Raw genomic sequence first — 26,701 nt, 5'->3', positions numbered from 1 at the left:
AAAGAATTCTTAACAAAGAGACAAACCCCACCACCTTTTTTCCCTGTTCTATCCCTCCTAAACACATTGTATCCTTTTAAATTAGCTATCCAGTCATTGCTTTCATCCATCCATGTCTCGGTTATTCCCACAATGTCATAGCCTTTGTCATTCAGAATGAACTCTAGTTCGTCTATTTTATTTGCAAGGCTCCGAGCATTGGTTACCATGCACTTTATATTTTTACCAACACATTTACCAATTTTGTTTACACGAAATGGGCTACTTGAAGTTTTACCAACCTCCTTAATCTTTACACTGTCCCCACCCCCCTCTCCACCCCCCATAATGTTAGGCTCCCACTGTCTTTTTACCTTATCTTGACTACATATTGAGACTTTATCCTCCCGCCTCCCCCCAGATCCTAGTTTAAAATCTCCTCCAACCGTTTAGCCATCTTCTCCCCCAATGCAGCTGCACCCTCCCCATTAAGGTGCAGCCCATCCCTACTGTAGAACCTGTAGCCGACTGCAAAGTCTGCCCAGTTCTCCAGGAACCCAAACCCTTCCTTCCTACACCAATTTCTCAGCCACTTATTTAACTCCCTAAGCTCCCTTTGTCTCTCAGATGTAGCGCGTGGCACTGGCAGTATTTCAGAGAACACCACCTTGGAGGTCCTTGCTTTAAAGGGGAACTGAAGAGAGAGGTATATGGAGGCTGTCATGTTTATTTCCTTTTAATCAATACCAGTTGCCTGGCAGCCCTGCTGGTCTATTTCTCTGCAGTAGTATCTGATTAAAACCAGAAACAAGCATGCAGCTAGTCTTGTCAGATCAGACTTATAAGTCTGAACCACTTAAAAACCTGATCTGCTGCATGCTTGTTTAGGGGCTATGGCTAATAGTATTAGAGGCAGAGGATCAGCAGGGCTGCCAGGCAACTGGTATTGTCTAAAAGGAAATAAACATGACAGCCTCCATATACCTCTCTCTTCAGTTCCCCTTTAAGTTTATCTCCAAGTACCTGAAAATCATTTTTGAGGACCTTCCATCTGCCACTAACTTTGTCATTGGTGCCAATGTGTACCATGACAGCTGGGTCTTCCCCAGCCCCACCCAATAATCTGTCAATTCTTTCTGCTACATGCCGAACCCGAGCACCCGGGAGGCAACAGACTGTACAGCATTCACGGTTTCGACAGATTATCCTATCTGTGCGCCTAATAATTGAATCCCCTACCACCAGTACCTGTCTAGCCTTAGCTGCACTCCTATTCCCTTTCTCGTTACAGCAGTCTGCCCCTTGGTTGCTAAGGAGCACATCCTGCTGCAGCATTGCTACTCCTGAATCATCCTCCCCAATATTACGCAAACAAGCATACTTATTAGTGAGGGACAACTCGGGACTAGCCTCCCTGCCACTTTTCCCCCTACCCCTTCTAACTGTGACCCAACTAGCGGCTACCTCTGCTTCTTGCTCCGGCTTTACTCCACCCACCTCATCTTCACCGATTCCATCCAGTGTCTGGATCGTGAGATCCAAGCTCATCTCCATGTTGTGTATGCGTCTCAGTGTTGCGAGATGCTTATTTAGCTCTGCGACTTCCGCCTCTAACTGAGCAACATGCACACACCCAGGGCAACAGTAAACACCCTTAATCCGCTGATCAAGGCATGCATACATGTCACAGGATGTACACTGTACAGCATAGTCCAACATGATGACTATTGTGTGGGGAAATTTTATTTAAAGTAAACTGTGGCGGTAAAAGTTGAAACGGGACAGGGAGTGAAGTTCGGTAGTGAGTGCAGCTGGGGTGGAAGAGGGGGAGGGGTGGAGGGGGAGTGAGTGAAGTTGGAGTGGAGGAGGGGAAGTGAGTAAGGTTGGGGTGGAGGAGGGGGAGTGGAGGAGGGGGAGTGAGTGAAGCTGGGGTGGAGTCCTCAAAACTTAAAGACTACACCACAACGTGTTAGCACATCCTAACCAATGCAAAGAACCGCAATATTGTTTAAATGACACAAAACTTAAAGGGACTCAATCATGATAATGGCAATCATAAGAAGGATAACATTTTTACTATCAGCTCAAGTTAATATCTCCTAAATTCAAGTATAAGTCTAATTGGGGTAATGAGAAAGCCCGAGGGGATTCCAAAGCAAAATAAAGGAGGAGGGGAGGAAAGAGGGAGGAAACAAACACAAAGGGTCCAGTGTGGCGGCATTAACCAAAGCCCTAAATTCGTAAATGGTATCAACATTTTTTGCTTTGTAACTTGTATTTATTATTATTTGTGCTTAATAAAGAAATTGGTATTTTGTACCAACATAGGAAAGCAGGGCCGGGCCGAGGCATAGGCTGGAGAGGCTCCAGCCTCAGGGCGCAGTGTAGGAGGGGGCGCATAATTCATTCAGCTGTCATTCCTAATTGTGTTTGAAGCAGAAAGAAATAAGAAAATGAGATACATGGAAGTGACTGCAAGCCAGATAACTAGAGATTAAGGTGTTGGGGGCCCTGGGATGCCTCTTAGTCTAATAGTAATCAGTGTGTGACGGCTGGGGTGGAGGGATGGAGGGGCGCACTTTGGTGTCTCAGCCTTGGGTGCTGGAGGACCTTGTCCCGGCTCTGTAGGAAAGACATAGCACAACAATTTGCAACAATGTATGTCGACTCAAATGAGACATAACAGTACTCTTCAAACAAATAATTGAGTTTAAAATAAAGATAAAAAGGAGAGAAAAATAAGTTTGGGACAAGAAAGAGCTAAATTGCATGAGGATAGCATGGAACATACACAGCTTAAGGGCAAATGACCATGGCAAAACAGCTTGCTTTTAATAACAAATCTACATTCGTGGCAATTAGCCTCAAAAACAAAAAATGTGGAAAGTCCGTAACTCAAAATAGGGCTTTACAGAAAGAAAAAAAACAAACAAAACAACATAATGGGAGACTGGAGACTAGGTCCTCCTTAAGAAGGGGATTTCAAGGACTGCACAAAGTGTTAATTTGTTTTGTTAGATGGTCTCACTTGACCTAACAACATGCACATGTATAGCTATTGGCAGAGCAAAGGGTAAGAGGGGGATGAAAGGGAGGGGGGGTTGTCCTGGGGGGACACCGAAGGGTCTTCCCCGATCTTATGTTTGCCACCCACACGCCTCACTTATGTATATTAGAGCATTGCATTATGTGTTGCTACTGTATAAAGTATGATAAGATTAGAACGCAATAGCCCAGAGCAATATTGAATTCAAATGATTTACTTGTGTACTGCATGATAACATTACCTTGCTCTAGTTTTAAATGCCTTTGGGAAGTATTTCAGTCAGCTTCTGTAAATTTACCAGACTGAATTCATTGTTTCCCATGGCAACTGAGGAATTCATATTATGAGACTAATGAATATACTTTTAATTTCACTGAACTGCTTTGACGGATGAAATTCATAATCCTCATTTTAATCAGGCTGCTTCAGCAAGTAAAAAGCACCCTGAAGACAAACACAAGACTTGCAGAGGGTCTGCATCATCACTTCTTCCCTAATTCAAAGACTGAAATTATATTCATGGATGTGATCAGTAAACCTGTACAGTGATTTGACCCATTTTGCATTAGGATAACTTTAAAAGCATTCAAAGTAGCCCTGATGTGCACTGCCTCTAGCACTCTGCTGACCCGGCTCTCCCGGCAACTGATACAGCACTGCACACACCACAACAAAAGAAGATTCTTCTGGCAGCATTTGAGAAGATGGAGATGGGCAGCCCTATCACTCCATGTTGAATGGAGCTGTGCTGCTCCATGTTTCACTGCAGCCAGCAGCAGCGCCAAGTAGGATGTATATAGGATGGCACAGATGCTTATGTAAACAGGTCAGTAACATTTCTGAAACACATACAGGTTTCATTAAAGCAAAAAACAATTTTTTTTTTTTTGGAGCACTTAGTTTCCCAGATTTGTGACAGGTATGCTTTAAATGGACCCTGTAGTGACTGCAAAAATGGTAATTTACATGTGGCTTCAGGCTGAAGGAGGAAGTTATTCATAATATGCGAGATTCTTTCAACCCCCCTCCAGGGTTTATGGATAACAGATATTGGAGTGAAGTTTGACTGAATTTGCCACATGCATGTTTCAGGTGTATGAGTCAGACTGTACTGATGTACATGAACGATCAGTAGGACATTATCGCCAGAGAGCAGCAAGGTGCTATGACTAAATGTATCCCTATGGGATCATTCCCGCTGCAGAGTTTGCAAATCGCAAATGGGCTGCACGCAGCATTTTGGCGGCGATTGCAATGTAATTCTCGTTCTCTTGAACGCAAGTCGCAAAATGTTGTGCCACAGAAACGCAATCAAAAATACTTGGCGATTGTTATTTGCGTTTTGCGCTCCGAGTGTGAACCAGCCCTTAAAGCAAAACTTAAAGACAAAACGCTCTTAAAACAGTCAGCTGACTCCACTATCTAAATATATTTATTCATGATGACCATCAATTTTCTGGATAAGTAGAGCATAATAAATACATTTCAAGTGGGGAAAAGGCATAATTACCAGTGCAAACTGTTTGTTGAGTTTCATTTGCTCTGCTAGGACAGTAACATTATGGAACAAGTGTGGCTGCATATGACTCCACATATGTGGGAACCACCAGAACTCCTTCCTGTGCTGTAGAAGCATGTCATCCCCCTCATCTTCTTCATCTGTGCCTAAAGAAAGAAAAGTCACACCGTTAGGAAGCATGGTCACAAATCTATACCAGTTCGCCCAGCCATACTCATTCAGATTTCCTCAGGCAATTCCCTCTGACCAAATCAGTTAATGAGGATTTCCCTCAACATGCACAACTGAACAACGGTCAGTTTTGGACAGTTTTTTAAATTGAAACAGTTACTGGGAATGTCATAAAATCTTAGTCAAGCTGGAAGAGCAATGACCATGTAGCATTGCACTACACCGAGTGCTGCAAAGCTAGTGCTTTGATTAGATCTTTGTTGAAATATTATCAATACAAATTGAATAAATTGTGTAGTAGTTGATTTAATGATCACGTCCAATTGACAGTGGACAAGGTTGTTGAATTGATCACCAGGCTTTACATTATTTTACAAAATAAAACATGCTACAAAACATTTTTAACTTGTCTTGATGAGGTACGACATCTTAGCAGTGTATGACAGCCAAACCAGAGCCTGATATGGAAGAAAAAGCAATACAACCCAAATAGTCTTATAATGGACTGGTGAAGAAAAAAAATGTAAAAAGGTATGTCAATCATGCAACTGAAGGGAGGACATAAGAGAAAAGGCATAGGACAGGAATGGGCCCCCAAGTTTACAGTCAACTGGACCTATCAATCAGGTCTCACTATTCAGGGTTATTCAGGTGGACTATTGATTCTACGTATCCTCAAATCATGAGGGCCGATTGGTGAAGTCAAAGGTGAGTTAAGTTTCAAAGGCTTTATTGAAAATTGCATCAAGTTTACACAAAGAGTCAATATTTGCAGTTTCGGTCTTTCTTTTTCAAGACTTCCGCAATTTGCCCTGCCATGAAACTTATGGGCCAAATCCTGACTGATGGCAATCTATTCTTTCATAATCAATGCTTGGAGTTTGTCAGAATTTGGGGTTTTTGTTTGTCTACCCATCTCTTGAGGATTAATTACAGGTTCTCATTTGGATTAAGGTCTGGGGAGTTTCCTGGCCATGGACCCAAAATTTCAATCTGTTTTTCCCCGAGCCACATAGACACTTTGGTCAGGGTGCTCCATCATGCTGGAAAAGGCATTGTTCTACACTAAACTCTTATTGGATGGTTGCAATAAGTCGCTGTCGGAGGATGTTTTAGTACCATTCTTTATTCATGGCTGTGTTCTTAAGCAAAATTGTGAGTGAGCCCACTCCCTTGGATGAGAAGCAGCCCTTCACATGAAGGGTCTCAGGATGCTTTACTGTTGGTTATAGGCAGGACTTATGGTAGCTCTCACCTTTTCTTCTCCAGACACTCATTTTGCCAGATGTCCCAAACATTCAGAAAGGGGTTTCATAAGAGAAAACGACTCCTGTCCTCAGTAGTTCAATCCCTGTACTTTTTTTCAGAATAGCCTGTCCCTGATGAATTTCTTGAAGAGAAGTTGCTTTCTTATTACCCTTCTAGACAAAGTAATGCTCCAAAACTCTTTGCCTCACTGTGCATGCAAGGTGCACTTGCACATGCCTGAAATCTTAGTAGCAGCAATATCCTTGCCTATGAAGACCTTTTTATGCATCATAATGATAACTGCACGTGTTTCCTTGCAAGTAACCATGTTTAACAGAAGAAGAACAATGAATTTAAGCATCACCTGCCTTTTAACCACTTATGCCATTCGCAGCAGTAGATCTACGCCCCGCAGGATCTTAGTTCCTGCCTGGTGCATAGATATTTGTCTATGCTGCAAACAAGCAACGCTCATCTGTGCTCACTTCCGCATGCACTCTCGTCGCCACCTTAGTTGGGAGATCAGTGAATGGGATCGCAGTTACCATTTATTGATCTAAGTCCCCATGTCAATGATCGCTAGAATCAATGTGACGCCCGTGGTCATTGTAACAAACTAACTAACACATACACGCGTTACTTCCTGTTATCGTACTAACAGTATGCACAGGAAGAAAAGGTGCAAGGACATCTTGTGACCAAATATTAAAATTATACCATTAATACATTTTTTTTTACATAAAACACATACATATACCATTAAAATTAACCCCTTACCTCCCCCGCTCTCCCAAAGTTCGAAATAAAAATTTGCATATTTAAAAAAAAAATATGACAATAAAAGAAAATACATAAATAGTTACCCTAGAGACTGAACTTTTTTTTCGAATATGTATGTCATCAGGGTATATTACTGTTATTTTTGTGAATATGGGCTTGTAATTAGTTATGGACACAAAATGAAAAAAAATAACCCTTCATTTCCAAATAAAATATTGTCGCCATACAATGCACTAGGGAAATATTTTAAACGTTGCAATAACCAGGACAAAGAAATGCATGGGTTGTATCCACAGTAAAAGGTTTTATTTTAAAACTATAGTGGACGAAACTAAGAAATAATGAATTTTTTTTAAAAAAAAATGTCTCATTATTCCTGTTAAAAAGCATTTAGAATAAAATTATTCTTAGCTAAAAGTTACACCCAATGAAAGCCTAATTGGTGGCAAAAAAACCCCAAGATGTACAGTAGACCACCTTGTGACAAGTAGCTACAAAGTTATTGGTGGATGAATGGGAAGATGCTGACCGGTGAAAACTGCTCTGGTATAGAGGGGAAAAAAACCCTAGGAAGGAAATTGGTTAAAGCATCCAGTCTGCTATTCTAACTCATTCAGTATGACAGAATGATCTCCAACCTTGTGCTCATCAACACACCCACCGTTTTTAAAGAGAAAATTACTGGAGGAATATCAGCAGGTCCTTTTGCAATTCATCTGATCACCCCTAACAGTCTGGAGTATATGCAAATTGCCATCATAAAAACTGAAGCAGAAAACTTAATAAAAATCAGTATTTGCAACATTCTTAAATCTTTTGGCTACAACTGTATAGTCTGAAGCTCTTACTGTAATATTTTTTCTGGTATCTGGAGTGTCTGGAAGAGACCATTGCAAACAAAAACTCCATGCAGATAGCGATCTGCCTGGAATTCAAACCAGAGAGAGTGCTATTTACTACGCTATCATGCGGCCCTATTATGCATTATTCTTTAAGACAGCTGCATCAGGTAGCATACATACTGAGTGTATAACTGTAGATGAGTGCTTAGCTTTATGTTAATAGGCATTTTTGCTTTTATTTAAAAACAATGCGTGCAAAAATACAGCTTTGGAAGGCAAACATTCATTTGTACTACCACCTGATTCCATATAAACAATCATTTGTATGTTTTACAAGATTTATAACTCTTTAAGACTCTGGGCAAGGAAATTAATTCTAGTACTACAAACAGATATATCCCCCTTTATCTAAACCTGCCAGAAATACTCCCTCAGGGCACATGTCCCGCTGATTAAGAGCTTGTGTTGTAGGTCACAGGTTTTTAGCATGTAGAAGGTAAGCCCATGGGGGCACCAGAATGGGTTCAGAGGGAACGTGTTCTTGTCAGAGACAAAGCACTATATGAAGTTATAGAAAATGAGGGTGTGCTCTAAAAAAATGTACCTTATGCATTTTGTGGGGTACTTGAGATAACAAGCTCTTTATAAATTTTGGCTTCCATGTAGGAACACAAAACAAAACGTTAAAAAACAACACGTGGATAGAATGTCATAACTCGGATATCCTTAACTGTTTTACATAAATAAGTGCTGAAAAACCATCATTAAAACTGATAAATGATTGCTGTTTGAACAAGAATCTCCTGATATCACTACCTGACCTTGCTTACGGAATAATGATTGGTCCACCGGATGTTCTTTACCAATTGATGCTGTTGCTCCAGGGACAGAGAACTGCCAGACATCACTTATCCCCCCCCCCCCCCCATTGCCTCAATGAAATGAACAGATATTCAGATGAGCTAAAGGGGCCCATACATTGGTCGATTTCAACCATAGATCAATTCTATGGAATCGATCAGTCATAAATCGATTCTATCAAATCTATCAATTGATTTGCAGATGATTTCCATCGATTTGTTCTATCTGACAGGATGGAAAATCTAGGTCAGCAGATCGATGGCCCATAGAGTTGCATTGGATCTAATGGTCCCATAACGCAATTTGAGATCAATTTCCAATACATTTCATTCTGAAAGCTATTGGAAATCTATTCTTTACTGAGTGGCACACATCAGATAGATTCCTGTCAGATTCGACTTGACAGGCATCTGACAGAAATCTATCTGATGGTCAAATCTGCTGCAAATCTATAAGTGTATGACCACATTAAGCGTGTATATTCATAGCTGTATCGCCAGCACTAATCAGCTCTCATACAAATTCACTACCAGATCATGACTGCAAGGTGAAAAACCCAAGTGCTACGAGCACTATTAAAAAGAATTCTAAAGTGACCAAATAGCAAACTGTACACAACCAGTATTCCCTAGAGTAAAATTCAGCCTTGCACTAGTGGTAGTAGCATTATACGAAAGCACATGGGAGAACTGCGCCATCCATAGGTTCAGGATCCTGGTGTATCTAAGCGCACTAATCAAAGTAATGGCAAGTCAGATAAGCAATTTTTCCTTTAGTCTAAGACAGTCTTGTGCTGTATAACTGGTGGGAACATTATAACATTGAGAATAAACTATCGTAATAGATTTATCTTCCCGAAAGGTGAGAATATTGATGTCATCTTTATTATATCCAATGCATTTCTTTTCATTACTGTTAACGGTTATGTTATCTGAATGCTCTTGGTCATCAGATTTACATATTCTAAGAATTCCGAGTTCACATTATACAACTGATTGACAAAACAATAATTAAACTAAGTGTACAATGGCACTTACTGTCTCAAGTTGTGTTTGGATTGTTTCCAGGGCTTGGTGTGAAAATACTTCATGGTTCTTGTAATACCGTTTAAGTGCTGTGAATCACACAGCCAGCTGACACAGCATAACAAAACGCATGACATTCTCCACCCCACATCAGGTATTACTATCACCTCAGAAAAATGAAAGCTGCCACTGCTAACTTTTACCTCAAATTCTAGTTTCTGCAATGTATTGTGGTTCATTTGACTATAATACTTTGCCTGTCACCTGGAGAAAGCATAAAATATTGCATTCAAGCACTTAAAGGGAACTGAGCACATTCTCTTTCACAGGATTCTCTCCTGGCATAGAAGCAGCCATGTTCCCCCCTCCCCTTCTCACATTCCTTATTTACAGAAGTCAGAGATGCTATCTTGACACATTGACACACACAATGGCTTTGAAGAAACAGTCCTAATTACTCACCCCCTATGCTGATGAAAAGGGCATTGTTTACCTCTTGGTAATTAGCTCAATAAAACAATTACCGTATGTTCCGGCGTAAAAGACGACTGGGTGTATAAGACGACTGCCCAACTTTTCCAGTTAAAATATAGAGTTTGGGATATACTCGGCGTATAATACTACCCCTCTTCCAACGCACACTGAATTAAAATAAAAATAAAAAAATTGTATACTGGTGCTGTACTGTATATGTTACCCAGTATATAACAGTATATAGTCAATTGACTTGTTGCATTGGTCAACTCTCCTTAAGTAGACTGGTCAGCTCTCCTTGTCTACCTGTTTATTAGAGCGGTATGGAAGAATAGATTGCGCTCCCTCAGCAGGGAGATCTGAGAGGCGGTAACAGGATAGGGCGTATCACCCGGCATCAATGACACCCGGCGTATAAGACTACTACCAACTTTTCAGAAGATTTTCAAGGGTTAAAAAGTAGTCTTATATACAGTAGGTTCCTGAAGTCTCTGAGGTTGGGGACCGTCGGGCAGGCCTGCTGAAACAGGCTACTAAAACTACTATGAATGTAAAATACAAGGTAAAATGAAAATTTTAATAATGAAACAGATTGTCAGCATGCATTTTTCATGTGCTATAGAAATGTCCTGAGTGATAAAAAAAGGTGCTCGGAAGCTTAACTGAGAGGGATATGGATGTTTCCTTATAAACAATACCAGTTGCTTGTCAGTCCTGCTGATCTCTTTGCTGCAGTAGTGGCTGAATCACACACCTGAAACAAGCATGCAGCTAATCCAGTCTGACTTACGTCAGAGCACCTGATCTGCATGATTGTTCAGGGGCTGTGGCTAAAAGTATTACAGACACAGGATCAGCAGGAGAGCCAGGCAACTGGTATTACTTTAAACGGAAAAATCCACATCCTTCTCAGTTTAGGTTCCCTTGAAGCTTATACAATAGTCACATAAAGCACAACGGAATATGCTGGTGCTTTATAAATCAATAATAATAACAACAGGTAAAATAGGCATAAAAAAGTGTGGGCCCCATTGTCAACAGGGAACTTCCTCATTTTGAATCCACCTTCCTCAAGGGTCTAGTCCTAGGAAATTAAGTGAGTGGACTAACTCTGAAAACCAAAAATGGGCGTGGTCAAGCATAATGTGGGCGTGGTAATGGGTGGGGCCAAATATAAATGACCTTAGCAGTGATGTAAAAGGTCTGCCAAGGAAGTTTGAGCTCTGCCGTAGTGTATCCCCCAAAAATAGATGTAATCTGACAGCATTTCACCAGAAGACACGTAATCTGGTAGAAGTTCCTCCAAAATACAGATAATATGGCAGTGGTTCCCCCAAAATAGACACTGTGGCAGTACACATAATCCGGAAGCAGTTCCCCAAAATACGCGAAACCTGACAGCGGATCACCCAAAATACATGTAATCTGGCAGCAGGGGTCCCCCAAACATACATAATCTGGCAGCAGTTCCCCAAAATACGCGAAACCTATCAGCAGCCGTTCCCCTAACATACACATAATATGGCAGCGGTTCCCCAAAAATGCAGATAATCTGACAGCAGTTCCCCCAAAATAGGTACCCCCAGCATAGGTAGCCAGGTCTATAGGTGTCCCCAGTATAAGAAGCCATGAGTATAGTTGTCCCCAGAATAAGTAGCCAGGTGTATAATGTCCCCAGAATAGGTAGCCAGGTGTATAGATGTCTACAGAATAGGTGGCCAGGTGTATATGTTCCATAAGTAGCCAGGTGTGTAGTAGTCCCCAGTATATGTAGCCAGGGGGTATATGTGGCCAGTATATGTAGTCAGAGGTATATGTCCCCAGTATATGTAGCCAGTATATGTAGCCAGGGGGATATGTGCCCAGTATATGTAGTCAGGGGTATATGTGCCCAGTATATGTAGCCAGGGGTATATGTCCCCAGTGTATGTAGCCAGGGGGATATGTGCCCAGTATATGTGCCCAGTAGATGTAGTCAGGGGTATATGTGCCCAGTAGATGTAGTCAGGGGTATATGTCCCCAGCATATGTAGCCAGGGGGATATGTACCCAGTATATGTAGTCAGGGGTATATGTGCCCAGTATATGTAGCCAGGGGTATATATCCCCAGTATATGTAGCCAGGGGGATATGTGCCCAGTATATGTAGTCAGGGGTATATGTGCCCAGTATATGTAGTCAAGGGTATATGTGCCCAGTATATATAGCCAGGTGGAATTGTGCCCAGTATATTTAGGCAGGGGTATATGTCCCCAGTTAGCCATGTTTCCCCCCCCCCCCAGCAGGAGGGAAGCAGCGCAGAGAAGGAGAGCTATGGGGGCAGCGAGGAAGGGCGGACGTGCCCCCCCCCCCTCTTCCCTCACCTAGGGGCTCTCCTTCCTGGCACTCCCCTCCAGTATTTTTAAAGTTCAGCGGCTAAAGTGGGCGGAGACTTACCACCGTTCTTGCAGCCGCAACTCGCAGGGGACGCTCTGCGCGCGGCTAGTCTGGTCTACTCAAGACCAGACTAGCTCTAGCGGCGCACAGAGCAGAGCGTCCCCTGCGAGTTTCAGCTGCAAGAACGGTAAGTCTCCGCCCACTTTAGCCGCCAAACTTTAAAAATACCTGAGGGGAGAGCCAGGAAGGAGAGCCCCTAGGTGAGGGAAAGGGGGGGGGGGGGGGGGAGAAGACGTCCGCCCTTCCCCGCCGTCCCCATAGCTCTCCTCCTCTGCACTGCTCCCCTCCACACAAGACAGGGTGGACGGCGCCCACGCTGAGCAAAAAGTGGACGCCGTCCACCCGCCTTTACGCAGGACTCGACCCCTGACCTTCCTGCAATCTTTTTCTTACAAGGAAAAAAAGAAACAATGTTTGATCACCTGTCACAATGTTTTGCATGGTGGTAGTATAAGGATTCAGTAGCGGATGAAATGGTTTGTACAAGAAATTTAAGTCAATAATGGTATCTGGTAATTTTTTTATTGTGTGTGTTTCCTAGCTTTAATGCCCCAATTCATTAAAGGGACACTTAAGTCAAACAAAAAAAAAAATGAGTTTTACTCACCTGGGGCTTCCAATAGCCCGCTGCAGCTGTCCGGTGCCCTCGCCATCTCTCCCCGATCCTCCTGGCCCCGCCGGCAGCCACTTCCTGTTTCGGTGACAGGAGCTGACAGGCTGGGGACGCGAGTGATTCTTCGCGTTCCCAGACACATTAGCACCCTCTATGCTGCTATATGGTATATGATATATGCTATAGCAGCATAGATGGCGCTATTGTGGCCAGGAACGCGAAGAATCACTCGCGTCCCCAGCCTGTCAGCTCCTGTCACCGAAACAGGAAGTGGCTGCCGGCGGGGCCAGGAGGATCGGAGGGAGACGGCGAGGGCACCGGACAGCTGCAGGGGGCTATTGAAAGCCCCAGGTGAGTAAAACTCATTTTTTTTGTTTGACTTAAGTGTCCCTTTAATGTCAGTTGATCTGCATTATATAGCCAGCCATTTTCAGAGGGTCAGCAAAAGGTCAATGTATTTTTATTGGCAAGTCTACTATAACCAGTACAGTGTTGTTATCCACCAATCAGCAGGCTGCTGACTGGTGAGTGAAAGTGCGCAATTAGATTTAAAAAATACCCCACGAGTGGTAATTAGTGGTGCTGTAGCAATCGGAATTACGCAAGCATTCCAATTTTCAGATTAAAGCGAACCTTAATTAAAAAAGGACCCTTACTAACTAAAAAAACAAAACAAAAAAAATATAAAGTCATACTTATCACAATACTAGCTGTATGTGTGTATGTATATGTACTGTATTGTATGTATACTATATACAGGATATATATACATACATACAAGGAAATAAATTATTTTTAAAGGAATACATAATAGCACTTCTCAAAAGTGCCAGAAGTGGATTAACTCCCTGGCGTTCAATTTTCCCAGGATTTCTGTGCAAACAGTGATAACATTTATTTTTAAAACTTTTTTTTTTCCTGTAACTTGCCAAAATGTGTCAAGCAAGGGTCTAGTATACAGTGCAGGAGAGTATTGATGTGTATGCACGTTTATACTGCCCACGGCATTTTTTTTGGACGGACATTTCTGTCCATAACGCTAGGGAGGTTAAAAGAAAAAAACCTTTGCTGCTTTGCTGACAACTATCTGCTGGCCATGTGCGATAAAGATCAGCTGCAATGCATGACACTTCTTTCCTGTGACAGCCTCATCAAAAGTCTTCTCTCCAAGTGACACAAAGCCAGACCTTAATAGATCCTCCTCAAATAAAGACAGGCAGCAATGCTCAGTGTCACTCACAAGGAACAAAACAAACAAAGTAAGTTGTTTACCTGTGTGGTAAAATTTTCCTGAAAATCCCAAGTTGAAAGTGAAATTCGGTACCAGAGTTCTCAGCTTGCTCTGAGTGTTCAGCAGGGCCTAAAAAAAAAGAAAGAAGAAAAAGACCTAAATCAACATTTTGAAGAACAGCCACCACATCTCCTTCTACATTATCAAATGGCTGATTATCCCAACTTGTCACCTTGATCAAGTAACCACAATCAAGATTGGTTAATTACATCTGTTCTCGTCCTCTGGAGGAAATATCCATTTACCGCCGTCTTGCAAAGCTAGACTTGATGACAATCTTGGTGACAATCCAACTCATATTATGAGTGCACTGTTCAGAATTAGCTTTTGAAAGCGGTGAGAAGTGTGGTTGAAAATTAACCCTAGACTGCCAGTTTCCTCAATCTCATTTCAATATCATATTGCTTCATCATTTCCACATCTCCCACTCAACTCCCCCCCCCCCCCCACCCCCACCCCCACCCCCATTCCACTGTGCAGGATTACTGCTTCATTGACTTATTCAGCTTAAATGACACAAAATAAAACAGTCTGCTAAATTTACACTTTTAAGGTGATGACTTTGCCAGAGAAGAAAAATACACAGCTAACAAAGTAAATTACCATTTTATTTTGCTGAAATGAAGACAACAGATGGAGGTGTTAGGAACAAACTTTATAAACTTGAATTGAATCTCCTAAGAGCAAATAAGGCTATAAAACTGCAGCAGCTTAAATGTTTATCCGAGAGAACAAGGTTAATAAAATGATAATGCAGTTCTTCCAAGTATGGAAATCACTTAACCACCTAAAAAGACAAAGAAAATTGTTTCTCTCCTTACATTTCAAATCTGCAAATTAAAGCAGAGGGAACTCGTACAAAAGAAGACAATGTAAACCGAAAATACCTCTGCTTAAAGGATCTAAAGATAAAACGCAATGCAGTCAAATATGTGACAGTAATTGATTAACTTGGAATGTAAAATGACAATTTTAACTTTACCACTCATCCAGCCTTAGATCCGGAATATCACACTGAAGAGGGTGCCAAACTGAACAGAACAATCACTGCTAAGGGCAGTGCTTGCACAGCCGGGAAAATATAACAGTAGAATGTATGGAAATATTAGTAAATTGTTGTCGACGTTTAAGTTTGTAATATCTTAACCATATAAAGACACAAGAAGGCATATTAGAAACCAATTAACTGCCAAAATATGTAAGCTAATGCCCAGCTGCTTGTACCAAATGACTGGGTGAGCATCATTAGGTGGTGTGGAGACTACTGTACACAACCAGGAAGAAGTATAGCAGATCAGACCAGTACATACTAATAGCAGTTATCATCATAAGTAGCAGTGACTGTTCATGCCACCGGCTGTGTATTTTGCCACCTCATATTTGTTTCCAGGTCTGATTCAGTCTAACAACCTGTAGATGAAGCAGGTGCATCTAGTGGTGAGGTGGTTTCGGCACTTAATCTGCATCTGGGCACTGGTGCTCTACTTACTTTGCGCTTCTGAAACAATGCCTAAACTGCACTGGCATGGAAGATTGCAGCAACTGTTACATCAAAACTGTGCAGGTGATGAAGCAGTAGGTACCACAATGATAAATGAGTGTAACGATCGGTGTAACACAGAGAGGGTCTGATTACCGGTGATCTGCAGTATCACCGAGAATACAGAATATACCGGATTATTGGTGATCTGCAGTATCACCGATAATCAGATATATCTACTAACCTCTGGACACCTGATATAACAAGTGAGTGTTAAGGGGCCCATACACTCAGCCGATTTTCTGGCCGACCAATTGATCGAAATCGATCGATCGCAAATCGGTTGGCCAATCGACCGATCGACGGCCGATTTCGATGGATTTCCATCGAACTGGCAGGGTGGAAAATCTAGGTAGATCTGATGAGATTGCTTATCATTTTGCATTGGCCCTAATGGAAATCTGATGGCAAAAAAATGCCATCAGATCGAATTTCAAAAAAAATGTTCTAAAAACATATCAGATAGATCATCAGATGCATTTCTTATCTATCTGCTGCCAATCTGACGAGTGTATGGGCACCTTTAGATGCAACAGTATACTTTGAGTACGGCACAGAAGTATGTTCCTTCTGATGGCCTAGACTCTCCCGGGGGAGGAGCTAGGCTGAGAGTAGGAAGGACAGAGCGTGAGTGACACCAGTGAGAGGGTGTCACTAACAGGTCTGGGAACTGCCTCTAACAGTAAGGCCAGTTCTCGAGGTAGGGCAAGCCAGGTCATTAACACACAAACAGATAAGGTACAGTTTCAGAAGACAGATACGGAATCCAATAAACAGGCAGGGTTTGGCAACGGAGTATCAGAATAGCAAGGTACAGAATCAGGAGGCAAATACAGAGTCCAGGAACGAGCAGAGTTTGGCAACAGGTTATCAGAAATAGCAAGGTACAGAATCAGAGTTCAGAGGAATAGTCAGGCAGGAAGAAGGTCGTAACAAATACAGTTCAATATTCCTAATGCTAAGGTGTGAGTTCCTTGATAATCAACACCTTTGGAAACTATGCTAGAACACAGATACAGACAAGGTCTGAGTGCTACCACGTAGTGATCGCAACGCCAGACACCAGCGAAATGACCAGTACCCAGTATATATACTATAGCGCTCTCCAGCGCCACCCCTAAGTGCTGGACCAATGGAAAGTGGTGAAAATGTCAGCTGACTCTTCTCTGGCTGTCATATAAACTCTGCCTCTCAGCGCGCGCGCGTCCTTCTGAACCTGTGTGGACTAGCAGTCCCAGCCACACCAGACACGTCTTGCAATGTATCCGCTGATTCGGGCGTGGGGGCCGCCGCCCCGCTCTCCAAGCAAGCGGCGGCTTCCCCGCGTCCAACCAAAATGTCAGTAGTATTGCTATGCGCGCAATCCGCTGCATCTAACGCGGACTCCACCGATCTGCCCATGCGGCGGTTTCTTCGCGTTGTGCCGCCATGTTGGACGCGGAAACAGCCGCCTCACTCTGAGCGATTGCGGCGGCTTTTCCGCGTTTCCTCACAATGAGTCTGCTAGGGCACAACACATCAGGAGTTCCCAGTGTCAGACATTCAAACATTTTACTGGGGTGTGGGAGAGACTGGAAATTAATCGACCATATGTTTAACATTAGAAGGAGGGAGAGAGAGATATCTGAGGAACAATCCAATACTAGGAGCTAGAATGACACTGGAGGGGGATGATTAGACCTGAACGATTTTAGAAAAAAATTGAATTGAGTGATTTATGTCCAAAATCACGATTTTGATTTGACTCATTTTCTTCAAATCAAGCTTTGTTCACCCTTTGTGCCTCTCTCTCCCCCTGTCTCGCTCTGTGCCCCCCTCTGGGTCCATCGCTCTGTGCCCCCTCTGGGTCCCAAGCTGTGGCAGTGCTGTAATACCTTCCAGCACGAATCCACTGATGCCCGTCTAGCCACTTCACCTCCTGAAGGCTCTAACGCACTGCATACTTCATGTATCATGTTGTGGTGGGGATAGAAGGGAGTAGTTTTATATTTGAGGTGGGATGAGGTGATGAAAGAATTGTCAGCATTTCTAGTACTGGTAGTACCCGGTTAGCGAACAGAATAGGGACTTTACACTCGTTCTTACCCATAAGTTGAAACACTGTGTCTCTTGTACCTCCCTCTATACTCTGCTGTGCCTCCAATGCCCCCCCTTCCAACCAGACACCCCCCCCCCCCCCCCCACACACACACACACAGTCTCATTTTACCAGTTTAAGAGAAAAAAAAAAAAAAAACTTATTTTGAATGTATCTTCTCAAAAGGTCTTTTAAATAAAAAAAAGTAGAAGAAATTTCCACAGGATCAAATTTCACATTTTCAGGCCATTTGCATCAACGGGCCATTTGCAAGTGGGGTGTTCATAAGTTGTGGGCTACCTGTAATTCACTTTATGCTAAGCTGACAGCTCTTGCGGTTTTCTGGGATTAAGTCACACTTACCAACCTGTGGAAAATCCCCAGGTAAATTAAGCCTCCCTGCCGCAGCACCCTCCTTGAACACAAGTGGGCACGGTTTTGCTTCTCGCAAAACTTTGCTTGCTCATCCCTAGTCTACAACTTGGACTAAACAGAGGCCTTGACTTCTGCCCCTCCCATTCCTGTCATTCACAAGCGATTCACAACACCTTGAAATGTCAAACATCTAAGCTCACTGCTTTTCAAACAGCAGCAAAAAGCAAAAGCCAAGATCTCTCTCTATTCAGTGTGAGACCACTACCACTGGAAATTATCTAGATTACAACAGAGGCAGTTACAAGCAACTTAGGTAACTGCACTTTTATAGCCATCCAATTTTCTAAGCTAGGGAGCTAAACTAGCTCAAATAACTAAAAACAGGACTATATATTTACCATATGGCCCTAACATTACCAGTTTGACATGGTAATTTGATCAGACACATATGCTGTTAAAAACACCACAGCTGTTAAGGACTGGAATTTACTATCTGCATCTTAAGTTCCTAACAAGGCTGCCTTCCAACTGTGGAATCACAGTCTTCGACCAATGTCATCATTCATCTTTATTACTACACCATAACAACGAAACCCGTAGATTCTGAAAGGATTAGCAAACCTCAAAAAGAGCAACAAATCCAAAACTCAAAAGGGAAAGAGCAGCAAGTTTGTGAACAGTGCTGATTTTTTTTTTCAGACACCTTCAAAAGAAATCTGAGAAACTGTTAAAAAAAAACCCTAGTATAAACTCATCCAATGATCACAAGAAACTGTTCAAAACATCGGAATTGTTTAAAGTACTTAGGAGAAAAAGTTAATTAACTAGGAGGATGAGAGGGGAGTAAGGCCAGCCTATAAAATGGTTATCCAGCATATGCATACTTTTAGAATGAAACTGCCTCAACATTGGTACAAACTCAATTAAAGGATTTCAGACTTCAAACACGTGTCTCCTTAAACTAAGGTCATGTCTTATGAGGTAGTCAAACCTTTTTTAACAACACGTCACCATAGCAATCTTGTTTGCCATTCTGTAACTAGAGAGCAACATGAATTCTGTTTGCTTCATGTTTAAAGCCAAGAGACACATCCCTGTGCCAAAACCTACTGCATTATCTGGCCTACTATCACAAGCTGCTTGCCTCAGACATTGAATGCTCACGTGTGCAACACATAGGAAAAAATACAAGCTGAATGGGGGTGGAGAGAAACCCAGTTAGGACATCATCTAATTTCCCTAGTGTGTCATCTGTTGTGGCCATTATGAGTGTCTATTCTCAAGCTAAGATTTTATGCCCATTGGAATAAGGATGGAGGATGGAGATGATGCTACTACAAGGAGAGATGGTCTGCAATGATGCACACAAAATACACCTGTATGTAAGGTATCCGTTTGGAATGGCTGCATGCTTGAAAAAAATTGTAAATGGAATTATATAATACAACATGATTCTAGTGTCACGCAGTACTAAAACATTAATGGTATAAATAAGATGCCTATTCATTTTTAATAAATAATCAAAACCAGTTACAAGCAAAAGAGAACAGTAGAATCCTTAAAATTAAATTTACCAGAAACTTTTTCTCTATTTACAAAAGCTGGCCATACGCTACACAATAAATGGAAAAGATAGGTTACATTTTATAAAACATCTAATATAATAAAATGTAGAAAAAGCAAGGCTTTCTCAACGGATTTTTGAATGTACGCTGATCAGTAAAGGGTGTTTATATTTTTATCGAGCAAGCATGGTAAACGATCAACAGCTGCACAGCTTTGTACTGCATGGAACAATACATAGCTAGTGGTGGTGTTATCGATGTTCAATAAAGACTGGGGCCCAGAACTGTTTGAGGGAATAGGATTTTGCCCCTGCATTCCTTCAAACCGAATTATTCCAAAAAAGCTGTAGCCTGGTTGATATTCACCAAGCACTCGTGATTAGAGCAATTTAATCACCCTCTGCAGTAGCGCTTTGCTGGCCTCTCTGAACAGAGGGTGTAAGCCAGTTTTCTCTTGGTTTGCATGCATTACTTTCTGAACCAGCAAAATGTATTAAGTTTCTGGTAGGGCCCTTTTCCATTTGTGGGAATGTGCAGCGATTCAGAGAAATGCTGCCTATTGAAATCAGGAGATTGCCATGCGATTCACATGTGGGGTAATAAAAAAAAAAAAAAAAAAATTAAAAAAAAAAAAATCAGACTGCATGCTGCATTTCAAGGCATCACACATCTGAATTTCTACAGCCGTGCATGGGATGGCTAGAGGAATTCAGATGCGCCTCACATCACAGCTGTGTCAGCATCATGTCTCGCGAAATGAATGCTGTGAATATTGCAAACTGGCCCTTAAACTTCCAGATTTATAATAACTTACAACCTTGGTTCCATTTTCAACATTATAATTAGGAGCAGAGTTGGCACATCAATCAAGCCTCCAACGTTTCAGAGCCATGGTAGGCCTTTTCAACAAGGTAAACAAACATAACATCCATCCAGTAGCCTTATAAACATATTTTTATTCTATAATTTAAGGAAAAAGCATAATGGTGATTTAGATAATGATAGGAACAACCTATCCAAAACAGTCTGTATGCATGTTGGATTATTATGGCTCAGTACAATTAACAAGCTGACACATCATTGCAGTGTGATTAGCTTACTGGGTCAACAAAGGATGATGTGCATATTCAGCAGTGATGCATCATGGAAGGCATACGTATTGTACAGCCACCGGTGATTTGGGTGCAGGGTGAGCTGAATGACAGCTCTCCCTGCTGCTGCTTAACTCCCCGGCAGCGTTAATCCCGGAATCCTGAATTATTCTTGGGCGGGTCGCGCATCATAGCACTAGAGCTATGACGGCGCCCAGGTTTGGTGCTCAGCGCGGAAGCAACCTGCTTTGTTGTAGGATTAATCATATGTTCACTCCAATCTGAATTTATCACAAATACCTTCTTGTTTTAAGAAGGCAAACTTTTGTTTTGCATAACTTTTTAGTAAGAGGGCTTTTTGGTCCTTTGTAGCCCGTTACACACTCTCAGTAGTTCTGGTTCACCATGAGCTTGCTGGATAATCTGGTGCTTCAAGTCCTACCCCATAGAGCCACACAGAGACGGATATGGAATTATGGAGCAAGTAAGAAATGATTAGAAGCTGGGTCCATTGACAAAAGTTCAAGGAAGCATCCAAGGGTAAGGAGCCAGCTGCCATTCTTAAGCAGCTTAGGACGCCTAGCTCCTGAGATCTGTGCAGCTTGAGTAAAGTGCATCTTTTAGGTTAACCCACAACTAAAACACATTTTTAACACATTTATTGCTGAAGAAATGGAAAGTACAGAAGTTTGCACACTTTCTTTTACGAGTTACAAAATTCATAATTAGAGATGATCAATGAGATGCAAATAATTCCTCCTTCCATTCAAATTGAATGCAAAAATATCCTGTAAAAATTGACAGGAAGTTATTTTGATTGGTCCGTTTTTCAAGCTGCATAGGATTTACATGAATTTTTAATGCAATGAGAATTTGTATCTCATTGATTGTCCCTATTCATAATGCTGTGTCAGTGAGAGCATCTGTGAATAGAGAGCCTCAGAAAGAGGAATAAAATATGGCAATATTAGTGTTTTTTCCAGGAGGTCAACATTTGTTAGAACACTACACATTTCAGAGTTCTCAGTGTGCTCTTAAGAAATTGAGTGCGTACAGGAACTGACGCTCCAGCAACACCTACAATATACCATGTTCTGTTACTGGCAGACATTACTGCATTCAAGCTTCTGGGATTTTTTTTCTTTGGCTAGCAGGGCCGGTTCTCTCATGAAGCAAGGTGAAACATTTGCATTATGCATAGAGATTTCAGGGGCAGCATTTCTGCACTGTGTGTACCTTCCTGAGGAGGAATGGAGTGGTGGCTGAGGGTGAGCAGTGTGTTTGTTACAGACTCACAGCCAGCCAGTGTGCTATTGTGTTGAGCTGCAGCATGTCATGTGAGAACAAGCAGAGTAAATGGTCGGGTGCTGTGCGATCATTCCAAGGCGGGGGGTGGGGAAATCCTCACAAGTTTGCCTCAGGCAGCAAAAAGTCTAGAACCGGCCCCGTCGGCTAGTACATTTACCATGACTGCTATGCATAACACTACAGCATCTGACAATAAATTGGGCTGTCCCAGAGGTAATATGGACAGCAGTGTGCAAGCAGAAATGAAAAGGAACCAACATTCTAAAGATTTTCTATTTTTCTAAGCTGAAGCTTTTTCTTTTCCCAATGCCTGAACAGTGTCCCAAGACTTTGCAGCATCTGTGAGATGGTAAATGTGAGAATTACTCTCACACCTTGATATAGTTGCAGAAAAGTTTCTGTACCGTGTTAGCCAAACAAATTACTAGACTGTTTTTTCTACCTTGATACAGAAGATTTGTAAAATCTTAAAACACTAATTATTCACAAATGTTAAAGAGAAAAATCTTATGCAAGGCCAGGTACTCATGCATGGTGCTGTCAGGTGGTTAACACATAGCTCAGTCACCCACTAACCACAAACAGCAAAAACATAGACCGTAATAGTGTGCAAGCACTGGAGAATAATCTTGCCTTGACTTAACAGGTCAGATGAGAAATGCAGCATCCAACTAACAGCCAACCAATTCCCACTCTGGAACACCTAAAGGAATAGTTGTAATTTACTTTTTAGCAGGTTTTCTTCATTAATGCAAGATAAACTAATTCTTACATCCAACAACTCTGTTACTTTTGATACAAGAAGCTGAAGTGACTGCACATCGATTTTCAATAGATTTCAGCAGATTGAATTACAGTGTTGTACTGCATCAAACAGTTGACCATCGACCTACTGCATCTCCTGCGCTGCCATTGATCGACCAAGAAATTGCATCCTGCTCAACTGAAACTTTTGATAGATTTTTGAGCGAAATTCGATCACCCTGAAATTTTAAAGGAATCGATTTCCATCTGATTTGATTACAATTATCTAATCTGGAGGGAATCATATAGGAAAATTGACGTGTGTATGGGCACCTTTAGGCCTAGTACACGTAAACATTTCCCTGAAAATAATAAATTGGTGATGGTTTCAAGAGACTTAATGCATACAAACATCTGCTCTGCTCTCTATGGAGAAACTTGTCCTGACTTGGGGAGTCAAGGATATGAAGGAATAGAGGTGCAAAGAGAAGTCTGAACACCAACAACATAGTCTCCGGATGACAGTATATACCTACATACACTCCAGATAAGCCCGAAACTCTCAATCAAAACAAAAGTGGACAAAAGTCTAAGGTGGGTAGGATTTCTTAGAAAATGCTTGCATTTTACCAGGAAAATAATTCCTTCTGTCCTGTGCAAGAGTTCAAGTCCGATTTAAAACTTCAGTGTTCTCCCCATGCTCTTTTAGCAGGGTGCTCCTCCCGGCTGTCATCGGCTCACCTCCTCTTATGCTGTAAGCATAATTGCTCATAGAAGCACCGGCCCTGCATTTTCTCCTTTTGCCCCACCCGGCAACTTTTTCATGCCACCCGGCTACTATTTCATGCCACCATGCCACCCGGCTACTATTTCATGCCACCCAGCTGGAAAAAAAATTCTGGGGAGAACACAAACTTGCTGGTGTACATGGTTATTCAGGTCAATGAGCAAAGCACAATGGCTGCAGCCAGCAATACAAAGATGTAGATTAAACAAAGGGGCTATTTTCTCTCCCCCCAAGCGTCGCTATCCAAATAGTCCTTGTTCTCTAATGAAATATCTTCCCCGCCTGTAAAATTTCCAAATGAAATGGTAACCTATTGTCAGGAATATACTGGGGTGCTTATGATGTAAGGATAATATTTTCATTTTCCTGTCTGCTATGTACTTCAGATGCGTATGTATGGGTCATCATCTGGTTTTGGGGAAGCTGTACTTGTCTGTGTGACAGTGTGGAATACAATTACCCTCAGTTCCTCTGAGAGCAGGGAGCTAATTAGAAGCCCTATTGTCCCATTATATAAATCAAGACAGAGTCAGGTAACTTCAAACGCTAACAAAGGACTCTAGAATTTACATCTGACAGGCCTGCTGGGATGGGGAGGAAGCCTTAATCAATTGTCACCTGGAGTGGGGAAAATACCTTTTTGATGATCTGAAAACTGATACAGGAAAGGTTTTCAAGTGGCATATCACAGGAAAGGATATGACGCGCGTTATAAATGGACTAGGCCTCTAGAAATCCAATTATGACTGAGGATGTATTTAAATCTACCCCCCCCCCCCCCGTCCACACAGGCTTACAGCCTCGAGGCGAATATTTCATTATAAAAACCAGGGGACAGCTACCTCAAATCAGTCCTCTCCTGACGGTAGCGGCAGCTGGTCTCCTGGCCCAAGCTAGTGGACTCCTGGTCTAACCAGAATTGTGTCCGTCCACAAAAGTCCAAGGTTCTTCTATCTGGATTCCTGTATTTTTGGTAAGCAAATTGCTTGGTGTGTATCTTTGTAACTTATATCTTGTAACTATTTTTACTTTGTTTTTTGTAATCTTTTGTATATATTTTCTGCATTGTTCTATTTTTCTATGGAATATTAAATCGTTATTTAAGAAGCTTGACTTCTGCGGTACTAAACTAACACTCATAGCCTAGAGGAGATTGCAGTGTAGCTGTGTATAAGTCCGTGCCTAATTGTATGCTTGAGCAACACTACCATATGAAATTGTAATTGCATTGTGTGTAGGGGCGTTTGTCATACGTTGGCCTAAAGCGTGCAGCTGACCCAACGTACGAAACGCCAGTGCGAGTAGCTAACAGTATCGTTCGGAACGACTGTTAGTGGTTTTGCTGCACGACAGTGTAACTTGCATTACAAGTCAGTGTCTGATTGTGCTGTGTTACTGTACAACTGTACTGTGTGTGTGGGTGCGTGGCGTTCTCGTATTCGGCCTAAGCGCAAAGCTGACCCAAATACGAAAACGCAGATTGCGTGTTCAGCCCTCGACAGCTGAGGGGACGTGTCTAGCAACGCTAGTGGTGGCAGTGGGAAGTGTTTGAGGGGTTCCAGCCTTATTTGTAGCTTAAATAAGGCTGTTCCCCGCTTAATCTGGTCAAACCCACAGTCGGGAACCGTATACGCAGGCGTGCCGCGGGCCGGTTCCTGACACCTATGAATAGGGCTTTTTCTGCTGTTGGAATCATAGCACTTGAGAGCTACAGCCACTAAAGGCCCATACAAACGTATGAGGATGGTCCCCAGCAAGGATTTAGCACACACTCTGGAGCATAAGGGAGTCTTTTCCAAGGACTCCTACTGGTTAGGTACTGGCTACACCCAGGATTCAAACTCTGGACCCCTTCAAAGGTAGTCACCATAATAGTACACTAGGAGCCACTAAATCACCAGGAAAAACAATAATATTGAAGGGCATAGCGGCCACGATATTAGGACATGGGAGCAAACCACAGGAGCAGCTATATGGGGGCACAACATAGCAGCCCCTATAAGTGGGATACAGAGTAGGGACTACTATAAAGAAGGCATAACAGAGACCCAAATAATTAAAAGCACTTAAGGGAGTACTATAGGGGGCTTAGAATGGTGTTAACTAAAAGGGAGAATGGGGGCATAACAGAGACACCATTAAAGTGGACTTGCAATGCCCACTATTACAGTGAAAATATGGTTCATCGACTTTTGAGATTATGCTGCTTAAATAAAAATATGAGTAAATATGACAATTACTCTAGCTATTAACCCCTTCTTCCTTATAATTACTATTCAAAGATTTGTATTATTGTTACAGTTCAAGGCAATTATACATTCTGCAAAAATAAAACATCTTAAAAAAAAAATCAAATGCCATTGTATTATGAGCAATATTATTTAAGTTATAAGATAGATAGGATACCTGAATACAATTTGTTCTATCTACAGTAACACTTATTTTAAACCTATAATGATTTATGGACAAAAAGCACCCAAGAAAGTCTAGTTGGTGAAATTCCTGATTAAATAAGGGCATATTTCCTTCAAAACCTTATACAAGAGACATATTGGAAGCAACAACAACTCACCATTGAGTAAATTCAGAATCAGTAAGAATAACACTATTGTAAAAAAAGACAGCGCTCAACAGATATTTCTCATACATGCATTGCTAGTGGCTATCACTTTAAATAAACGTCCACCTATTGAACATAAAAAATGTCCGTAGTAACAAATACAGTTGTTTTCTCCAGTGTAACCCCACTTGTATGCGTAATGTCCACAGCCTTGCACCAATCGACAGAGTGGTAACACTATACGCTCACCAGAGAATAAGCCAATCCTCTCAGATCAGCAGAAAGCGCTTTTGGCCTTGCCAGCAACCTTTTCTTCCTCCACTCTTCACAGTATGTCAGGACTCCACCATACATAAAAGATATAAAACA

The 26,701-nt window shown here is 41.9% G+C and overlaps 1 protein-coding gene across 2 annotated transcripts in view; it reads right to left on the bottom strand.

Annotated features, from left to right (window-relative positions):
- The window catches only part of NDST2 (N-deacetylase and N-sulfotransferase 2), a 307,422-nt gene that overhangs the window by 62,303 nt on the left and 218,418 nt on the right, over nucleotides 1-26,701 (bottom strand). For both annotated transcript variants that reach the window (XM_068258024.1, XM_068258025.1), the window contains 2 exons: nucleotides 14,267-14,354; nucleotides 4,536-4,690 (listed from right to left, as the gene is read on the bottom strand). In XM_068258024.1, the coding sequence (XP_068114125.1) occupies nucleotides 4,536-4,690; nucleotides 14,267-14,354 (243 nt within the window). The remainder of the gene's footprint in view (nucleotides 1-4,535; nucleotides 4,691-14,266; nucleotides 14,355-26,701) is intronic.

The sequence above is a fragment of the Hyperolius riggenbachi genome, chromosome 10, assembly GCF_040937935.1.
Source record: "Hyperolius riggenbachi isolate aHypRig1 chromosome 10, aHypRig1.pri, whole genome shotgun sequence".
Classification (NCBI taxonomy): Eukaryota; Metazoa; Chordata; class Amphibia; order Anura; family Hyperoliidae; genus Hyperolius; species Hyperolius riggenbachi.
Note: the sequence above shows the minus strand (reverse complement) of the source record. Positions and strands in the feature narration are given on the sequence as shown.